The 19659-nt window shown below is 41.2% G+C and overlaps 1 protein-coding gene across 1 annotated transcript; it reads left to right on the top strand.

The window, feature by feature from the left end:
- The first annotated feature begins 22 nt into the window (after positions 1–22).
- On the top strand, positions 23–18383 carry mtf1 (metal-regulatory transcription factor 1). Its single transcript, XM_049583878.1, has 11 exons — positions 23–102; positions 2226–2757; positions 6497–6735; positions 8011–8142; positions 8387–8460; positions 9004–9137; positions 9719–9796; positions 11344–11446; positions 11529–12196; positions 12577–12646; positions 14745–18383. The coding sequence occupies exons 2-11, from the start codon at positions 2290–2292 to the stop codon at positions 15245–15247; spliced, it is 2469 nt and encodes an 822-aa protein (XP_049439835.1). The 5' UTR covers positions 23–102; positions 2226–2289; the 3' UTR covers positions 15248–18383.
- Positions 18384–19659: the final 1276 nt, after the last annotated feature.

The following is a 19659-nucleotide window of genomic DNA, read 5'->3' as shown; positions in this document are numbered from 1 at the left end:
CGAATGGCTGTGAGTCCATGACGTTGTTTGGTATCCTAGGGAGGGGAGAGGAAGAAAGTGCTAAACATCTGAAGCATAGGGATAAGGCTTGCATTTTATCAGGTAAATATATTTTTAATGTAATTTCCATTTGGTTAATTAACTCGCCACTACTGTGTGTTAGTCATTTTATCGGTGGGTAACATGAGTTGTGTTATCCTTGCAGGGAAGGTACGTAATGTCAACTGTCGACAGTTGCTAACGTTACTAGCTAGCCACCTAGCTTAAATGTGAGCTAAATGGTTGCTAGCTAGCAAAGCTATGCATGTGCAGAGAAATGACTGATAGTTGGCTAGCGTACAGCTTACAGCCGTTAATTTTGCTATCCGCTGCTCGCTAGCAAAAGATTAAATAAAAATGAAACTATTAGCGACATTACGTTAAAAAGTACGTGTAACGGTAGACGTTTTATTTAACGTTAAAAGGAGGTTACGCGCAACGTAAATACGGTTTGTTATCCATTTGTAATTAGCAGGAAGCTAGCGACATATCAGAAGCTAGTAATGATATGAAAATGTCAGATATAACGTCAGGTCAGTGTCAACCAGCGGATTGTTAGACAGTGTGCTAATTATTGGTGAACGGCTAACAACTCCAGCACCTTGACACGAAGGTAGGTTAACGTAACGTTAACTGTATTGTCAGTGTAACGATGTAAACTTGGCGTGTCTATCAGGCCACCGTTGTGTTTGTAAACGTTAGCTAGCCGTGTCGAGTGTGGAAAAGTTAATTGGCACTGGCGTGCTAGAGTGATATCTTTCACACGTTACTTACAACGTTTAGTAAAAGTTACATAATGGAGTTTTAATAGATGAGAAATCATCAGCTGTGTCAGTTAGTCCAACCACTGCTGTCTCGTGACTTGTGTCATTGAAAACAGAAAGTTCCAGATCACGGTAACGTTAGTTTGCATTAAACAGGGCTAATGTGTGCTGTTGGCCTCTTGCTTTACTATAGAGCAATCCGGTTTTCAATACTGTAATATTAATACTTTAAATACTAAAAATAAGTTGGACACACGGACGTATTTACATTGGCATTTTGTGTAATCAAAGCCATGATCCAGACATGGCACACATGCAGTACGTGAGCTGGTGCTGGAAATCATTTCTATTGGAACAGGCCCACAAGATGCAGAGCTCTCATGAGGTGTTTTAATAACCATTTCCTGTAGCTGAGCTCTTTTAACAAGGCAATATGGCTCTGTATTGTGAATGTAAGGTTGCTCATCTGGGCCAGTGCTACAACTAGATCTCCTGCTATGTTAGGGACTGTCCAACCTTCTCAAATCATTTGGGGCAGGTTTGCTTACTGTACATGACAAAGCAACATTCAGGCTTTCTTAATATCACATATCTGGTACAGACAGTAAATGTGAGGTCTGCACCAACTTAGTAGTTATTTTTAAATTTAGACCTGTCTGTTTGGCACTGCCTTTTATTGAATTGAACTTACATGCTATTTATTTATATCCTACACTTTACTCTTAATTGCACTGTCATTTTTATTCTCCTGTTAATCTTTCATTTTATATTTTCTGTTTCACTCTTTTTAAACCCTCATGTGTGTGTTTAGTTTCTCTCACTGTTTTGTCCTAATGCCTTTTATGTCTTTTGTACAGCTCTTTTGAATTGTCTAATTTACAGGGGTGTAATCACAAGTTTCATTATGAAACCATAGTGTATCAAAACTTGAGACAGTTATACAATATTTGTTTATCACAAAGTCCGCCACGATGCAGTTTTGATTTGAGTCAATTCAGGGGGCTGCAATCGATACGAGACGATCAGTAAATACCCTTGTCTTTCTCTTGGCTGCTTGCCATCGTCTGTCTGACCATAGGTTGCGATAGCACTATTTAAATGTTTAGAAAGGAGGTGTGGTTGGAAGAAAATGGGGACACAGATGTGCCATTGGAATGTCATATTAAAGGGGTGTCTTAAAGATGATGATATGTATCGACGTGTGTGCATAAAATAAATAAGATAGACCATTACAAAGCTATTCTCCATATTTGAAAATAAGTCTAAGAAAATGAGTACACGTCAAACCGGCTGGTGACAGAATGCATACAGTAGAAGATTGCAAAAGGAAGTGCAATATTTACTGTGGCATTGTAAATTTGTATCCAGATTGATGTATTGTTACACCCCTCATAGTAATAAATTATTGAATTCTTATCACAGGCTGTAACGGTTTCAGTGTGAGTGTGCAGTCCTCCTTGCCAAGGACGGAGAGGCACCAGGGACCATGAGTGAGAATGGCCCTCATACAGAGGCGTCGATGTACTTTGAGGTGGAGGTGGATCCCTTGGGTCGGGACGACGAAGAAGAAGACGACAAGATCCACTTTGACAAAGACGATGACTTGATCGCTGAACCTTCATCGTCTTCCGGTCGGGTGTACGACCGCACCACAGTGCTGATTGAGCGGGACCCTATTCGGCTAGACGAGGAGGGCGAAGAGGAGGGTCACTGTGGAGGGGACGAAGATGGGGTCACCTTCCTCACTGAAGGGGAGGGTGATGGAGACGAGGAGGATGGCTCTCTGGCCTTTATGAATGACCCTGATGGCATGTCACAGGGTTATGTACACCACACCATTTCTCCAGACCAGATTCAGTTCACAATAAATCCAGGCTCCACACCCATGCCACGCAACATAGAGGGAGCCACCCTCACCCTGCACTCTGAGTGCCCAGAGACCAAGCAGAGAGAGGTAAGCCTACACAAGAGCATCTCCTCCAAATGTTAAGGATATACATACTAAGGAATTGTGTGGTTGTTGGGTCACTAAAGGCAATTCTTTTGGCAAATTCTCAAAAGATGTCTTTATTTTGAATATTTAGTCTGAGCACAGGTGCACAATGATATCAGTAAGCAGCTCTTTTTTTATATCAACATTTTGTGCTTTTATTCTATCACAGGTGTAAATTAATTTTCACACCAGTCACAACACAGCTGAGGGTAGAATCTGGCTGGTAGAATGTGGTCAGCTGTCAGTGCTGGAGTAATGCATGGTTTTGTTTGGTTAGTGATGAAGTATTAACTTGGTTTTGTTTGGTTAGTGATGAAGTAATTGCTTCGATTTGTTTGGTTATTGTTGAAGTAATTGCTCCGTTTGGTTTGTGGAGGCTCTTCCAGTCACTCTAGCTAATTGTTCAACCAAATAGCAGCTGGTTAAAAGATGATCTAACATGTCTAATAACTCTAAAACATGTAATATAACAGTATAACAAGTGTTACTGTTTACATGTCTTTCTTTGGTGAAATGCAAAGTACAGTTGCAAATATGATAACATGCAAAATTAGCTTTCCCAGCAGCTAGAGCCAGGTAGCTTATTAGGGTTAGGTAGAAGTTACCACCTGAATGCACCAAAGTGTTCAGCCCGTGTCTGTTAGTGGTGTCACCTTGCCTCCAGAGTGCTTTCACCCATTGCTAGCCCTGGGCTTAGCACATTCACAACCCGCTTTGCCTTCTCTCTGTGTTCATGTGGTGATTTGCCGTATTTTGACACTTATCCCAGCCTAATTAGTACAAGTGATACTGAAAGCAAGTGCACATTGGTAAAGCAGCTAGTCTTTGCCGAAGAAGGGGTAGGTTACAGAAGGACTGCAGCAAGAACAACTGAGTCCTGTGTTTAGTCAGTTGTTTCAAATGTCAGATGACGCACACTTTATTTCCATCAAAGAAATGCTGCATGCAGTTAATGTGCCAAACCAATTGAAACAAGAGGTTGTTAATTATTGAACAGTTGCCTCAATAACCTTGCCTTAGCCTTCATAATGAGAGGATTGTGATAACATAAGTTCCTGGTGTGGTTTACAGTTTCTATACCTTTTAGACCTAAGCAATATGCCCATGTTGTTTTTGTTGGTTTTTGGTTTTTTGGCCATTTTAATACAGTAAGGATGTATTTTAAAGAAGAGATTTCTACTGCAAGATGGGAGTCATGGCATCATAAGATTGGCAGAGTGCTGGAGTGGATGCAGTATTTTTCTCTAATGTTATTAATACAGAGGCCCCACAAGGGAGCACTTTTCTCTCCAGTGCTGTCTTTAATCTTCACTTCTCTGATTACATAGCCAATATTGGTTTGATCAATGAAGATGAGACACGGTATTTCGGATGGACTCATCAGTTTGTTAGTTGGTCTCAGCACAGTTATAGGTACTGAAAATTAATTTGATTGTAGACCCCAATGGGATCATCGGGAAAATGTCAACGAAGTTTTGGATGAATACCAGCTCCTGTTTTATTGTGAATTTGTGGTACTTTTACTTGTCTGTTAGTAAGAAGAAACTGCAAAAATAGTTAATATTTGCTGCAACAAGAAAATTGTGCAACACTGTTATGATGTTTCTGAGTCATAAGAAAATGACAGAGAATTCTTAGTGATGTATCACTTCCCCTTTTTAGTGAAAAGTATTTGTCGACATGAGTGCAAAGTTACAGGGGCACTGTCTTTGTGAAGTTACGTGCCTGTGAGGCTTTTTAATCCACCAGTGTAATATCACTGAACAAACTAAATATTAAATATGACACGGTGTGTGTGTGTGTGTGTGTATGTGTATGTGTATGTGTATGTGTATGTGTGTGTGTGTGTGTGTGTGTGTGTGTGTGGAGGTTGAATGGTTGGCTAGTATTTGTGGGTGTTGCTGCTTTACACCCAGCACAGTGTTTGTTTAATCTGATTGTCTGAGTCACCGTCATTGTTGCTGCATTGCTGGTCGGTTTTTATGTGTATTGCTGTCTTTGTCATTGTTATGACGTTATGGCTTCATATTTATGACACTTTTATGGTGATTGCCACAGGAACTGAATGAATGTTCAAGGACACAATAAATTAAGCCATTCACTTCCAGTACTTTACTATCCCTAAACTGAATTGCATACATCAGTAAATGAAAGTAACCTCTGCCAAAATTAAGTTCTATCTTGCTTCTTTGTCAAATATTATTTTGATTTAGTACATAAAACTGTATTTCCTCTCAGTGGAGCCTTTGCATATATTTACAGAGTGTGTAGTGAATTGTGATGCTGATGTTCATGTGAGTGTGCAAATTATGCAAAGTGATTTTTGAAAAGAATAAAGGGCTCAAGAAGAGTGGCTATTTCATTTGAACAACAAATACAATACACCAGCCTTCTGTTCAACAGGTGTCAGGAAAAAAATCTAACGATGAGCAACATCCAGCACTTGGTGAAATTCCTGTAAATACACTCACACAACCATTTAACGTGTAATGGAGTGGTCTTTTCCACTATGTATGTGGGAGACCAAAGCTTACAATACTGTCTCACAGTGATCGAACTGATGCTGGAGAGGAGTCACGATGGAGTGGGAGATGAAAACAGTACTGAGCTATAAGCTTTAGCAGGCCTCCTACGGTGGCTTTACATGGATGTTTGCTTGACAAATGATCTCTCCCACATCCTTAAAATTAAAAATGAATGGCCTTAAGATTACCCATCACTCAGATTAGTGTTTGGTTACTAAGGCAGAAAGGAAATGTAATCAGCTTTATATCACGTCCACTGTATGCACGACAGCTAAGAAGGGTTTTGTCCCTTTCACGGTGTGATTAGATGTGTTGGAGAGTGTGTCCTGAAGTGAAGCGTTGAGACTGCTAGGATGAACAATGTGGGGTTTTCACTGGTGTGTTATTTTGCAAACTGACCAAGGCATCATTTGCACCATAAGATGCATTAACATCATGACGAAGCGCTATTTCTGCCAAATGTCATTTCAGTTATCTTACTTTCTTTGAAATTGTACAGCAATTTTAGTCAGATGACTTTCAAAACAAATATGCTGATCTCACGTTTTTACCTGAATTTCAGAGCAGAAAGGGCTGAGCAACTACCCGATTTGTTACAGCCAGAGATAAACATGCAGTCATGTTGATGGGAAGTAGTATGGAAGTATTTATATTTATACACGATCTCTTGAGGTGGCCCGCCAGGAGCTTCCTCCTCCTGACTTTGTGTTTAACACGGGATACCATGTTTTGAAGAAGAGAATGAACTGCTTTTATTCACATTGCCCCAGGGCTTTTGTGTGAGAAGAGAACAGGAGACTGCCACACACTGCAGTGGAGATTGGTGCTGTGAAACAGATTGGAGGGGATGTATTGCATGGGGGGGTTAGTCATCATCGCTGTCCTTTGTGCTCACCGGCCTCATGTGCTGACGGGTGGCTGAGTCACTGAGTTCAGGTCCAGTCTGAAAGGTCACACTGAGTCAGACTGTCACTTCATCGTATGGTCAGGCTGGTTATTACTGAGATGAATTAACAAGTTAATGTCTCCCCAGCTTTTTAAAATACAGGTTAAAGACAATTTATTTCCTCAGAGATCATGTTATTTTTCCCTAGTTTCAGTGTGATTCCACACAGTTAAGTTGAATTTAACCATGCTAAGGCACTGACTTCCTCCTCCTCTTCTTCCTCTATCAGGTGAAGCGCTACCAGTGCATGTTCGAAGGCTGCACCAGGACGTACAGCACGGCGGGAAACTTGCGAACGCACCAGAAGACACACAGGGGAGAGTACACATTTGTGTGCAATCAGCAGGGCTGTGGAAAGGCCTTCCTCACCTCTTACAGCCTCAAGATCCACGTCCGCGTTCACACCAAGGAGAAACCGTTTGAGTGTGACGTGCAAGGCTGTGAGAAGGCCTTCAACACGTTATACAGGTGAGTCTTTACACAGCGTTGTTGTGTTTCATTTCTCCGCCTCAGCGCTGTTCACGTTGTCATCCCCTCTGCAGGTTCTGTCACGAGACTGTAGTGAAAGCAATAAAGATGAGATTGTGTCATGATAGCAGGTCAATTATTATGCAGGCCCTGCAATAAAGAGGGCGGCCCAACTTGTGTTGTCTTAATACAAACGTGGAGGTTTTATACGAACTACACAACGGACACAAAATAAGTAATTAAATTTAATTCAAATGTGTAACATGGGCTGTGTGCTGGCAGCTTATTCTCTTCTGACCACAGTTAGTATTTTGAAGTGTATTTCTTGTTGCCTACAAATCTCAAATTATCTTTATTATAGAAAGAATGACATTTATTTGTGCAAACATGCACAGGATCAGCACAAAATGACACAATGTAAAGCAGTAGAAACAATCCATAGATGGAACAATACCATGAAAAAGCAGAACATTGTTATCTCAGGCTGCTCTGTGCTGTATGTTCTCCTTCCCTAATTGCTAGCGTCTCCCTAATCACCCATTCTCCCTAAATGAAAATGCCCTCCTCTAATCCACACACTTTCACACAAAGGATTGCCTAAATTCTGGAGTTTTAATCTTAACGTTGCAGTTTTCTAACCCTTTTCACTCAGTTTTAAAAAGAATGGTGATAGGTTGAGTTTGTTTATTGAAGGCTTTGTGTATCTTATTTATAATGAGGTAAATCTGCGGCGTGAGATTAACCCTGCAGACGAGTATCTGTCTATGACAACACGAGGCCCAATTACAGCTTTAGTCTATTTTGACCAACACCAGGCATGTTTTTCTTTAGCAGCATTTTCACTGCTCAGATGTTGCTGTGATCTCAGTCCACATCCAAGCCCTCTGATCTGTGTTGGTTCAGTTGCTATGACAACATGTGTGGGGCTTGGTGGAGCTGTGCCACCGCCATCAGCTCCCTGTCAGAGGCTGGTATTTAGGGTGGCCAACCGATGCCACACATAGGTGGACTATCTTTTTCATGGTGTTATCTTCCTATCCCCATCTCCCATGCCACCCAGACTCTGTTATATGATCACATAGTGTGTTGATTGTTTGAGTTGTTTTCATTCTGCCTGACTAGACTATGATGTCTTTTTCATATGCTTTTTTTTAGACATTCTTAAAATAAGTGCAACAGGGATCAGCACATGCCGTTTAACGTCATTGTGCTCAGTTTGTTCGTTTCTGTATGTCCACCATTGTGGTTTAATGAAACACTTGATTGTCTCCGCAGACTAAAAGCACACCAGAGACTTCACACAGGCAAGACATTCAACTGTGAATCAGAGGGATGCACAAAGTACTTTACCACACTTAGCGACCTGAGGAAGCACATTCGCACGCACACTGGGGAGAAGCCATTCCGGTGAGCATTCCCATTATCAGGAGGTTTAATCCACCCTTAATAGAAGATAAAGGAACTGTGATGCTAATAAATACTCCCAGACAGCTGTTTTGTGTTTGCTTGTCTACACAAATTAAATGTTTAGGGTTTTGTATTATATTTTTTACTCATAGTGTTAAGCAGAGACCAGAAATATTCATCACTGTCTATTTGCATCTGGTCTGAAACACTTGGCGTGATTTTTTTTTTCTGTCTTTGCCCTCAGGTGTGACCACGATGGCTGTGGCAAAGCCTTTGCCGCAAGTCACCACTTAAAAACACATGTACGGACACACACAGGTACATATTAGTGGTGTGTGTTGTATAGCCTTGATTTTTCTGGGGAAGCTTGAACAAGGGCGTCTGTTTTTCAGCTGTGCCTAATTTGCATTTACATTGTTACCAGTGCCTCCCACACATAGTTAATTTGAATAGCCTGACCAAATAGATTTTTCCTGCAGCTAGGAACATTTTTATGTGGTTTTGTTTTTACTATGTCGTTCCTCCAAAAGTCTGTGTAGAAATGTAGTGAACAGAGCGGTAATTAAAAGGCTATGTTCATGTGTACTTGTATTGATTGGACGAGTAACTTCCCTAATTGTTGTTTGCTGTGCTCCTGGGCCTGGTGGCTGAAGAACTAAGTTTATAAAATAAGCTTCTCAACTGACTTGACTGTCCTTATGTATCTGTAAACTTCCATCTATCTCCATGAAGAAGGTGATCTGCTTTATCTTAATAATTATAGATCAATTAAGTAGGTTAAGTTAATTTATAATAAGCTGTCAAAGTGCATTGATGATTTCTCTTTGTGTCCTTCCCTCTCTGTCTGTACTCACTCTGTAGGGGAGAAGCCATTCAACTGTCCCAGTGACGGCTGTGAGAAGACTTTCAGCAGCCAGTACAGTCTAAAGAGTCACATCCGTGGCCACGACAAAGGACAGCCTTTCACCGTCACCCTCACCCATCCGCTCTCTGAAGTGAGTCACAGTACAGCAACTTCTTCTCACTACAGCTGTCATGTTCTCCTTCTCCACGCGAGACCCGACAGCAACATGACACTATGGTCGTCACACTTTTCACTTTATTAAAAACTTGTGGATTTTACACATGCTATGTTCCAGGAGTCCAGTGTGCCTTCACTACCCAGAGCATTTTGTGTTATGCTCTCAGACACATAACATGACAAGTTTTACAAATAGATGGGAGGCATTTTAGAGAGTATGTTAGCTAAAAACAAAATTTGCATACCTGCATAATATGGATATTTGCAAATGTCTACAAAAACCTGACTTAAATGGATTCACACTACGCTGCATTAACCCCGTTAAATCTGAATTTTATCATCACAAAGAGTAGCTTTAGATTGAACCACGTGTATAAAATCAAAATTTGTTTGCCTTATTCAAAGAAAGTTATATTCATGTCATAAACATGATTTTTACATCAACATACAGTAGGTGCTGCATTCTTTCCCAATCTCACTCCCCTATCATGACTCAGCGTTTGATCCCACAGCAGTGCAAAGTTTAATCAGGTCCAATTCATCTCTTAATTACAGGATGCAAATCACTCGCTGTGCCTCAGTGACTTGAGCCTCATCTCTACTGACTCAGAGCTACGAGAGAACATCCATAATGTAAGTCTGGCCTTGGCTTCAGCTTTGTCAAACGCACAGTGGTGTGAAAATGTTAAGCAGTTGTCAAGATGGTCAGTAAAGATGCCAATTAAAGATCTAGTGTGTAGGATTTAGGAGGATATTTTGGCAGAAATGGATTATAATAATGAGTATGTTTTCTTTAGAGTATAGTCATCCTGAAATAGGAATTGTTGTATTTTCATTAAGTTTAAACTTCAAATTCTGAGAATGTTCATGTGAGAGGATTAGCAAACAACATGCCATCCACTTATGTAAAACTTAAACTGTATGTTTAAAGGTCCAGTGTGAAAGATTTAGCGGGATATACTTGAAGAAATTGAATATAATATTCATAACTATGTTTTCATTAGTCTGTAATCACCTGAAACTAAGAACTGGTGTAGTTTCATAAACTTAGAATCAGCTGTTTATGTCTGCACAGGGGGCTGGTCCTCGTCCACGGAGTCCATCATGTTGTTCTAAAGTAGCCCAGAAAGGGCAAACCAAACACTTGCTCTAGATAGGGCTGTTTGGTTTTCGTGTCAGCCACCGTAGCGCTCCTACTCTGTTGTCATACAAGCTTTAGGCCCCGGTCACACAGAAATCGTTTTGCAGTTTGCAAAATGCAAGGAACACGGCACTGCCTTTTTTTGTTTATAAATTGAATGCCACTAGTAAAAAAATGCTTGCTGCACCTTTTTATTGTTGCCAGGCAACCACCCCATCACGTCCTTACACTAACCTTCCCTTGTAATCAGTCTAACATGTATTTATTTTTCTTCCCCTCACAGTTAATAGTTGCTAGTTCCTAAAATGGATGGGCAGAGGGTACTTGCTCTTAGCTTTGGTTAGGGTTAAGAGGCTGTCAGCATATAGTTTGTTGGGCACAGGGAAACTGAGATCTGTATGGGTACATGAGACCCTAAAAATGAGGGTGGATCATGGTGAGTACTACCAGTTGGTTCAGGAGCTTTGCCTCAATGATGGCTATTTCCAGGCATATTATAGGATGACTTGGGGGCAGTTTGACAACCTCGTGTCTGTTGTTGGGCTATATAGCTCTGGGTATCCAGCAACTGCTACCACCAGTTTCTCTTCATTGTTAAGACCACCACAGAAGGCCCGCCTCTCAAATCATCTAATTGGACAATGGGGAAAAAGGATGACAAAAAAAGAGATGACATGGGGTGCTTTTCTGCTCTGATTTGAAGTTTTCTCAACTCAAGGAGTTCAGAGTACACTGGCAAAAATGTGAGGGGCCTAGAGTGCAGAAATGCATGAGCAAAAAGCGTAATTTTCATTTTAAACAAGTACAAAAAGGCACCTCCAGCTGCTAAAATGCTTTCTGTGTGATCAGGGCCTTTGTCTGTTGCAATTTGCAACCTCACTGCTAGATGGCACTAAATCCTACACATTAGACCTTTAACAGGCATCTATTTTAACACTGAAAGTCACTTGTCTCTGTGGTAAGACAACAAGAGGACCTGGCTGTTGTGATACTTAGTAAAGGCATGTAATGCATTTATTATATTTTAACTTCATTACAGGCTCAAAATTTGGACCTCAGCAGTGTGACCCCTGTGAAAATCTTTGAGCTCATGTTCCAGAGTCCTGAAAATAGTGTCAGCCAAGATGATGCCCATCCCAACGGTACGTGCATTTCAAAACCTGTCAGCTTGAATTGAATTAAATGTTCTTGTTCACTGATGGAGTTTTTTTGTCTCTTCCTCAGAGAGCCTTGCTGAATCCTTCAGCCTAGAGAGGTCTACCCAGTCGGTAGTGAGTGATGGCTCTTCCCTCATCTCCTTCTCTCTACACCCCACCTGCTCATCTTCCTGTTCCCACACAACCCCAGTCATGGAGGCTCCTCCCCAGCTCAGTCAGACATCCTCCTCTCAGGCTTCCACTCCTGCCTCTGTCACAGCTACTGTCAGCACCACACAGCCTCCCCCGTTCATGCAGCTAGCTGGACCTCAGCAGATCTCCGATGTGCCTGCTCAGGCTTCTGTCCAAGCACCCAACCATGTCACCCCCCAGCACTATGTGGCACTGCCACCCACATTCCTGCCGCCGGATACCTCCACCCAGACCACTCCTCTACCACCAACCATCTCCGCTCCTCCTCCAGTTGCTCCAGCACTGACCACCACAGCGCCGGGCACTGCTGCTGTGTCGGTCGTTGCAGCCAACGCAAAAGATGCTCTGGCAGCTGTGGCCCAACCTGTGCCTTTGGCCAACAACCCTGTCCCCAACCCCGGCCCTGGTTTGACTCCCACACCCGCCACCATCACCATAGCTCCCACCCAGAACCTGCTGCAGCCCAGCCTGGTTATGTCGGACCAGAACCTCCAGTGGATCCTCAGCAGTGCTGCCAACAGCCAGCAGAACCCAGAGCAAACAGTGAGTGACACTCCCACACACAGAAATGGTGACCTGATTTATACAAGTCCTCATGTTTTAATACATTCTGAAGTTTAGAAACCCATTCCGACTTGTCTTCTAATCTGAAGTATGTTCATGTGAGATGGTTAGAAAGCAACATGCCATCGATTGCATAAATGATTATGTAAAGTAAACCACTGGGGATAGCTACAGCTGTGGTCAGCACTGACTCTATCTGCAGTCAGTGTAGCAAAGAAATAGCAATACTTTTTAAAAAAAAATATACTCTCTAATATAACAGATACACCACACACACTCATTCAGTGCAGTTAGAAGTCTGGTGCAAACCAACCCTGTCACCTCCTAACATAGTGTCCCTCTGTGGTGTTTGTTTGCAGCCACATCAAGGAGCTCCAAAAGTGGAAAAAGTTTTCTTCACTACAGCCATACCAGTGGGAGGAAATGCTGGTGAGTTAATGAGCAGTGAATTATTATACTTTTTTTTCATGTTTTGGACGTTGGCCAAAAGGCTGTAATGAAATCGTAAATTTGTTTTGACACCCAGTGCGGTACTTAGCTTTAATAGGATTCATTAAATAGTAGATTGGTGTCCAGAGAGCTCCGCTAAGATACTGTCACAATGGTTTTATTATACAAATTCAGTTCCAAGATGCTGACGCTCAATTAATGCACAGTGCTGGAACTGTTAAAAACTGTATCCCATTATAATATTTAATAATAACTTTGACAAGTAAAGGCACAGGAGCAGGAACAGTCAAAACTAGTCCAGTTAAGAAGAGTGCAAGCACTGTCGGCTTATTGATTAACTGACCTCTGATGTTCTTTTTAGGAGACAAGTTATTCCTCCTGTCACAGTCTGTACTTAGGTTTTTATTTGTTGACCAAGAGGTCCGTCAGTACATGCTGCATTAACTCCTCTCAACTAATGAACACCAGCTTCTTTCTGAGCAGTTAGTTTTTCATCCACTGTAATTTTTTTATGACAGGGTGTTTTCACATATAGTCCCTTTTAAAACAAACTGACCTTAGTCCTCTTAAAGTGGACCAACAGAAAAAGGACTCAGTTCTCTTTCTGTTCACACTATAGCCTGTATATAATATATATTGATGTAGTTTTGTTTTTACTTTGACGCGGCACTGCAGTGTGGTTATGAAGCCTCTCACTTTCAGATGAACTTAAAATTGGAGGAAAACCTTAGCGTCTCTGTGCTGTAGACTGTTGCCGTGTGATGTATTCCTCATTTCACATCTGGAGACTTGCAGTATCTTCCGTGGACCAAACTACTCCTCATTCTGCGGCCTTGCAAACATTACAGGCCGACGTGGTTTTGTCTGTTTTTTCAAGCGTCTCAGTGCAACAGCATGTGATCTAGAGGGCTAAATACAGTATCTCACATAAGTGAGTACACCCCTCCCATTTTTGCAAATATTTCATTATATCTTTTCATGGGACAACACTATACAAATGACACTTTGATATAACTTAAAGTAGTCAGTGTACAGCTTGTATAGTAGTTGTTGTCTTGGTGCTCTTCACCAAGGTGCCACACATGCTGAAAGAGCACCAAGACAACTGTCCCTTGCCTACAGTCAAGTATAGTGGTGGCAGCATCATGGTTTGGGGCTGCATGAGTGCTGCCGGCTCTGGTGAGCTTGGTTCATTTAGGGAGACATGAATTCCAAGCAGAGCATGATCGCTCCTCTTCGGAAACTGAGCCGCAATGCAGTTTTCCAACATGATAATGACCCAAAACACACCTAGAAGATGACAACTGCCTTGCTGAGGAAGCTGAAGGTGAAGGTGATGGACTGGCCAAGTATGTATCCAGCCCTAAACTCACCTGTGCACCTGTGGGGCATCCTCAAGCTGAAGGTGGAGGAGCGCAAGGTGTCTTCACATCCATCTGCTCCATGATGTCATCATGGAGGGGTGGGAGAGGATTCCTGAAGCAACCTGTGAGCTCTGGTGAATTCCGTGCCCAAAAGGGTTAAGGCAGTGCTAGATAATAATGGTTGGCACACAAAATATTGACACTTTAGGCACAATTTGGACATGTTCACTGTGGGGTGTACTCACTTATGTTGCCAGCTGTTTAGATATTGATGGCTGTGTTTTGAGTAATTTTCAGAGGAAGGTAAATCTATACTACTATACAAGCTGTACACTGACTACTTTAAGTTATATCAAAGTGTCATTTCTATAGTGTTGTCCCATGACAAGATATAATGAAATATTTGCAAAAATGGGAGGAGTGTACTCACTTATGTGAGATACTGTACAATGGTATACCTGGAGTGCTTTGTGTTCACAAGGCACAGGTTAAGTGAACCACACACCGGGCTTGAAGAGAACTGAACTCAGAAGGGTCTTGGAGTGTTCCATATGCACAAAAAAATGCTTAGTCACTGCTCTTGAGTCCGTTTAGAGGTTTGAAATGGTCCAACACCCTTATATATTTCTATTAGGCTTTGCAGGACATTTGGAAAGCAAATGTGTTTTCTACTACTTGTTTTAGTGAACCTGAGGTTGTGTTTCTGTTTTCAGGCAACTCGGTCCAACAGATCGGCCTCAGTCTGCCCGTTATCATCATCAAACAGGAGGAATCCTGCCAGTGCCAGTGTGCCTGCAGGGACTCAGCTAAAGACAAGAGTTCAAAGAGTGCCTCCTCCACCGTTTCAGCCCCAGCACAGCCGCAACCTCCGGAGCCCCCTCCGCCCCCACAGCCACTACCCCCAGAGCCTCAACATCATCCAACTCCCTCATCGTCCTCATGCTGCCTCTCTGAGTCTTCCACCAAGGTGGGCGAGGTGAGGTTGGAGGCCCCCTCTTCTTCTTCTTCTGCCTCCTCCTCCTCCTCCTCCTCCTCAGCTCAGACGTTCTCCACGATAGTGAGCAGCACTGCCACAAACCCTCCCTCGTCTGGCGGGCTAGCCAATATGGACGTCTCGGACTTCCTCTCCCTGCAGAGCCCCGAGACAGCTGCCAACATTGAGGCCCTGCTGCTGGTCGCTGATGACTTCAACATGGCCACTGATGGCAATCCTTAGAAGAGCTGCCTTCTGAATCTGGCACCATGTGTTCGTCTGTTGCACCCACTCATGCACAGGCATCAATTCCACCCACATCTCGAGTCATTCTCCACAGCGACGCCTCTTCTTTCTCCCTATATAGTCTGTGCATCGAACCCCCTGTACCTGCAGTGCATTCTGTTCTGTATGGCATTGTGCAACATATATATATATATATATATATATAGATATATATACACAAACTATGGATAATGTTTCTGTTGAGGCTCATTGCAGTAGTTGAGTTTTTAAAAGCAGGATTAGTTTGCTTATTGAGATTTAGCAAAGTCACTGCTAATGAATGCAGGGAAAAGGCAGTAGATCCTTTTGTCATGAGCATAATCAAACTGTATATAATAACCCTCAATTTCCACTCTGAATCAATTGAATGAAACAAATGAGTGTCGTCCAAGCACTGATAACTTAAGAGTTCCTTTTTCCTGGCTTGAAGGTCAAACGCCTGAGCAGGAAAACAAAACTTGTCTGTATATCCTTGTACTGTACTACAGTTCCTAACAAATGCTTAAAGCTGGTATGCAACTGACCAGAATGCACTGTATATTAGAGGAATTTAATTTTGACAAGCATTGCTCCCAGTAGGAATTCAAAGGGGTCGGCCACATAGCCCCCTTATATGGCTGTCATGCTATATAAAGTGTTTTTTGTTTTCTAGGAAGACTAGCGTAGTCCAGAAAATGTGATTTTTCTTTTACTTCTTTTGACAGTAATCTACTAATCGAGAAAAGAACCTGTGATCCGATTTGCTTGTCTTTAAGTGAAATTAATACATCAATAAGTTGCCTATAACTTAAACTAATTTAAAATTGTACATGTTAATTTATTTAAATGCCTGATTCTTTCTTGATACTGGTAATAATATTATCTTCAAAATAGCAGAAAATTCTATTAATTTATTCCGATCACTTGTTGTATTTTTACGTTGTGCTGTTTTTATGTTACTGAATTGCTTTTTTTTTTTTAAAGAACATAATGGGTATTGCTTGAGAAAAGAGGCACCTATAGTCGACTGCACAGGGAAACAAATTATCCTGGAGGATGTGCTTGTTTGCAAAAAAAAAAAGTCCACAAAGAAACAGTAAGGAACTACTGTCAACATCCCATGTTTTAAAGGGTTGTGACCCTCTCAGGGATGCATCAAGTCATAACTGATCCTGGTTCCCTTAATTTGTAACTCAAACTTAAGTTGTTTTTCTCTCATCAGATGCCCCGACTTTGCAGTAGCCCTAAGTTTTGCTGCATTCTTCCCTGTTTATTGCACACTAACTTGTAAAGTGAGTAACCTGATGTGCAGCACCACTACAAACTTTTTTGTATACAACTGCTGTAAAGTAGCATTTAAAAAGATGGTGTCCTGGTGACAGTGTAAATACAGTACATTTTAGTGTAAACATCTTTGAGAAAACTTGTAGATTATTCTAGAATTTGTATTTTTGTATAGACTTTTGAATTACTAACTCTCAGAGTTTGGAGCTAATGTATAGCCTTCTATCCTTGCATTCTCCCCCCTCCCTCCAGTCACATTTATGCAGAGGAATTTTTGCTGTGTTTAGTTGAGTAGTCGAAGCAGCTGGGCTTTTGTACAGTCCCCATAGTAACAAGATATATGTAACACATAGCCTCCTGCTCGGAGTATAATTTAACAGTATTGTTTCACACAACGGGACACAATGCAATGATGACAGAACGACGGCATTATGCCCTGTATGCTAGAGCGTAGAGCTACTTGGCCTTACAACATAACTGTTCTACGAGCCTCCTTGCCTTGACAGTCTCTGCTTCACAGACTTGCCATCGACATCTTCACCGAGTCTCTATCACTCACAGCAGCAGATCACAATTAGGCAAAAGCATCGAGACAGAAACGGTTTCACTAGAATCTGTTTTCCAGCTGTCGGTTTGGAAAGCCGTTAACGTATATGCAGCGTGACGGATACAAGTGATTCGACTTTATAGATCGAGGTCGTGGGAGCAAACCATACTGGCGTGCGTGTCACATAACTCTTGTCTGGGTTTTTTATTTTGTGTGTTTCCTTTTTGCCAAAAATTAGGAGTGGAGCTTTCCCTCGATTCACAGGTACCAAGAAGGCAGTTAGATATGTGAAAAGCTCCAGGCACATTTCGTGCTCCGAACCATTCCATGTATGCAGTTTAAAGATATCAAAAGTGTCTCTACTTATTTACTCGCCATTTCCCAGTTAAGGCTCGGTGAAATTACTGCCAGGAGTCTCATACCATCGATACATTCTCATACATGCATACAGTCAACGAACACAACTATGCAATTTTACATGAGGCATTCACAAGACAAAAAGGTTATTTATTCACCTCTTCATTAAATTATATTCTGCCCCAACCTCATGAGAAGAACTCCAGTATCTCACATTTCATAGTTTGCGTGGTGTAATTCTGGACTTGTCGTGTGTCCAAGTACTGTTCCCCTGAATGTTGCACCACACTGATCCCTTCACATGCTGTTTTAACCCCAACTGGATTTGTTTGAAGGAGTAATTAGTGAATGAATGATTCTGTTTTAAGAATTGTTTTTTTGGTCAAGTGTATGCAGCTTTTTGTTTTTTCCACTTTATGCATAAACTGTTCATTTGGGGCTCACTCCACTTTATGTAATCATCTCAGCCTTTCACATATTTAAATTTGACATGTGGATAATTGGTTGGCTCATTTTCACCCAATAAAAGTCAAACTTGGAGCTGCAGACATTTGTTTTATTAATAAGCAGAGGGGTGGTTTATGGTTTGTGACCCAGGTTTGGTTTCTGGAGTTTACCTGGAAAGGTAACGTCAGCTTATCACTGATGGAGACGTTTGTTTGGAAGCAGATTGTTTGAGCAGAAAGTTTTTGGAGATTGAGATCCAAATTGGGCAATATTTAAATTGCAAAAAAAGGAAACCATCTGCTTCCAGAGGAATGTCTTGACACCCAAAGAGTGAGGAACTGTTGAGGATTTGTATTTTTTAAAAAGAATGTATAATGTGAAAATGTTTGCTTATGCTTGTTTCGTATAAAGTAATGATAAATACATTTTGGAATTGAGAGCAATATAATACTAATAAAACCTTATCCTTGTCACTGATACCTTTGTTTCTCCCCACTTTCTTTATCCTGTACAGTTCAAACCGACAGTAGATATTAACTTGGGTTTATTTCATTACATAAAATAGAAAAGAAAACAAAAAGACTGCTCCACTTCTGGTCACTTCTGTGTCGGTAGAGACACATCACGAAGAGATTTTCTCTGCAAACATAACAAAAATTTACTTTAAAAAAATGTGCAGCAAGTCACAAACATCCAAGATTAGAAAAGACAGCTCACCACTAAAACATCACTGAGAGCCTTCAAGTCGTCCAGGATTCTGTTGCAGAGGGTGATCTTCTCAGACAGGCTCACCAGTCTGTCCCCAACCGTCTCCAGGTTCTGTGGATGATAAAACATGTCAGAAGTAGTTTTTGGGCACACAGTGATCAGAAGTTGAGCTTTAGATTGTGTCTGACCTGTTTCACCAGTGACATGTCCTCATTGTTGCACAGGGTCACTGTTTCCTCTGTACAACCTGTAACTGTTAACAAACACACTCAGACAGATATTGATAATATAAGAGTTAGCTGATAGGTGTGTGTGTTGTTACCTGTGTCCGAAGCCATGACAAGAGACTTATCATTTGTCTGGTAAACTTTGCATTGTGTGTGTGAGCTCTGTGTTTTAGGCAGGTGCTCACAGGTGATTATAATTTCCCTAATTAATGAGTGATGAGGAGGCCAAGCAGGCAGGCAACTTGAATTTAAAAAAAGATATGAGAGTTTGAAGAAGTAAGTTGCATACAATAACATTTGAGCTGCAAACAACCCCAGCCCAGGATGTTTTCTTATTTTATTTTATTGAGTTTAGTTTAGTCTAGTTTAGTTACATTTACTTGCACATACATGTATAGAAAATACAGGAAAAAGAAATTAAAAACTTGCGCAGGAGAGGTTAGAAGCCAAATGGCTTATAAAGATGCCCCCCTATTAAATAACATCAATCATACATAAAAAGAAGAGGATATAAACGAAGATTGCATAATTTAATAAAAGTTCCAGATTAAAAAGTACGATAAAATTGTTTAAGATGTACAATTTACAAAAAAACACAAGCAAATTACTAATAAATCAATGAAGTATTATGGGTCTTTGCAGAAGTTTCTTGATGAATGATAATATAGATGATGATTGTAGAGATGAATGAAGGTTATGCCAAAGAGATCGTCCCCCCCATAGCAAAAATGTTCAAATCAAACAGACAATTATGTTGCACAACTGAAATATATTTAAGAGTTCAACGGGGTGGTGGAGTTGATTGTTTGAATGCAACGTTA

The sequence above is a fragment of the Epinephelus fuscoguttatus genome, linkage group LG8 (assembly GCF_011397635.1).
Source record: "Epinephelus fuscoguttatus linkage group LG8, E.fuscoguttatus.final_Chr_v1".
Lineage (NCBI taxonomy): Eukaryota > Metazoa > Chordata > Actinopteri > Perciformes > Serranidae > Epinephelus > Epinephelus fuscoguttatus.
This window is presented reverse-complemented; position numbering and strand designations above follow the sequence as displayed.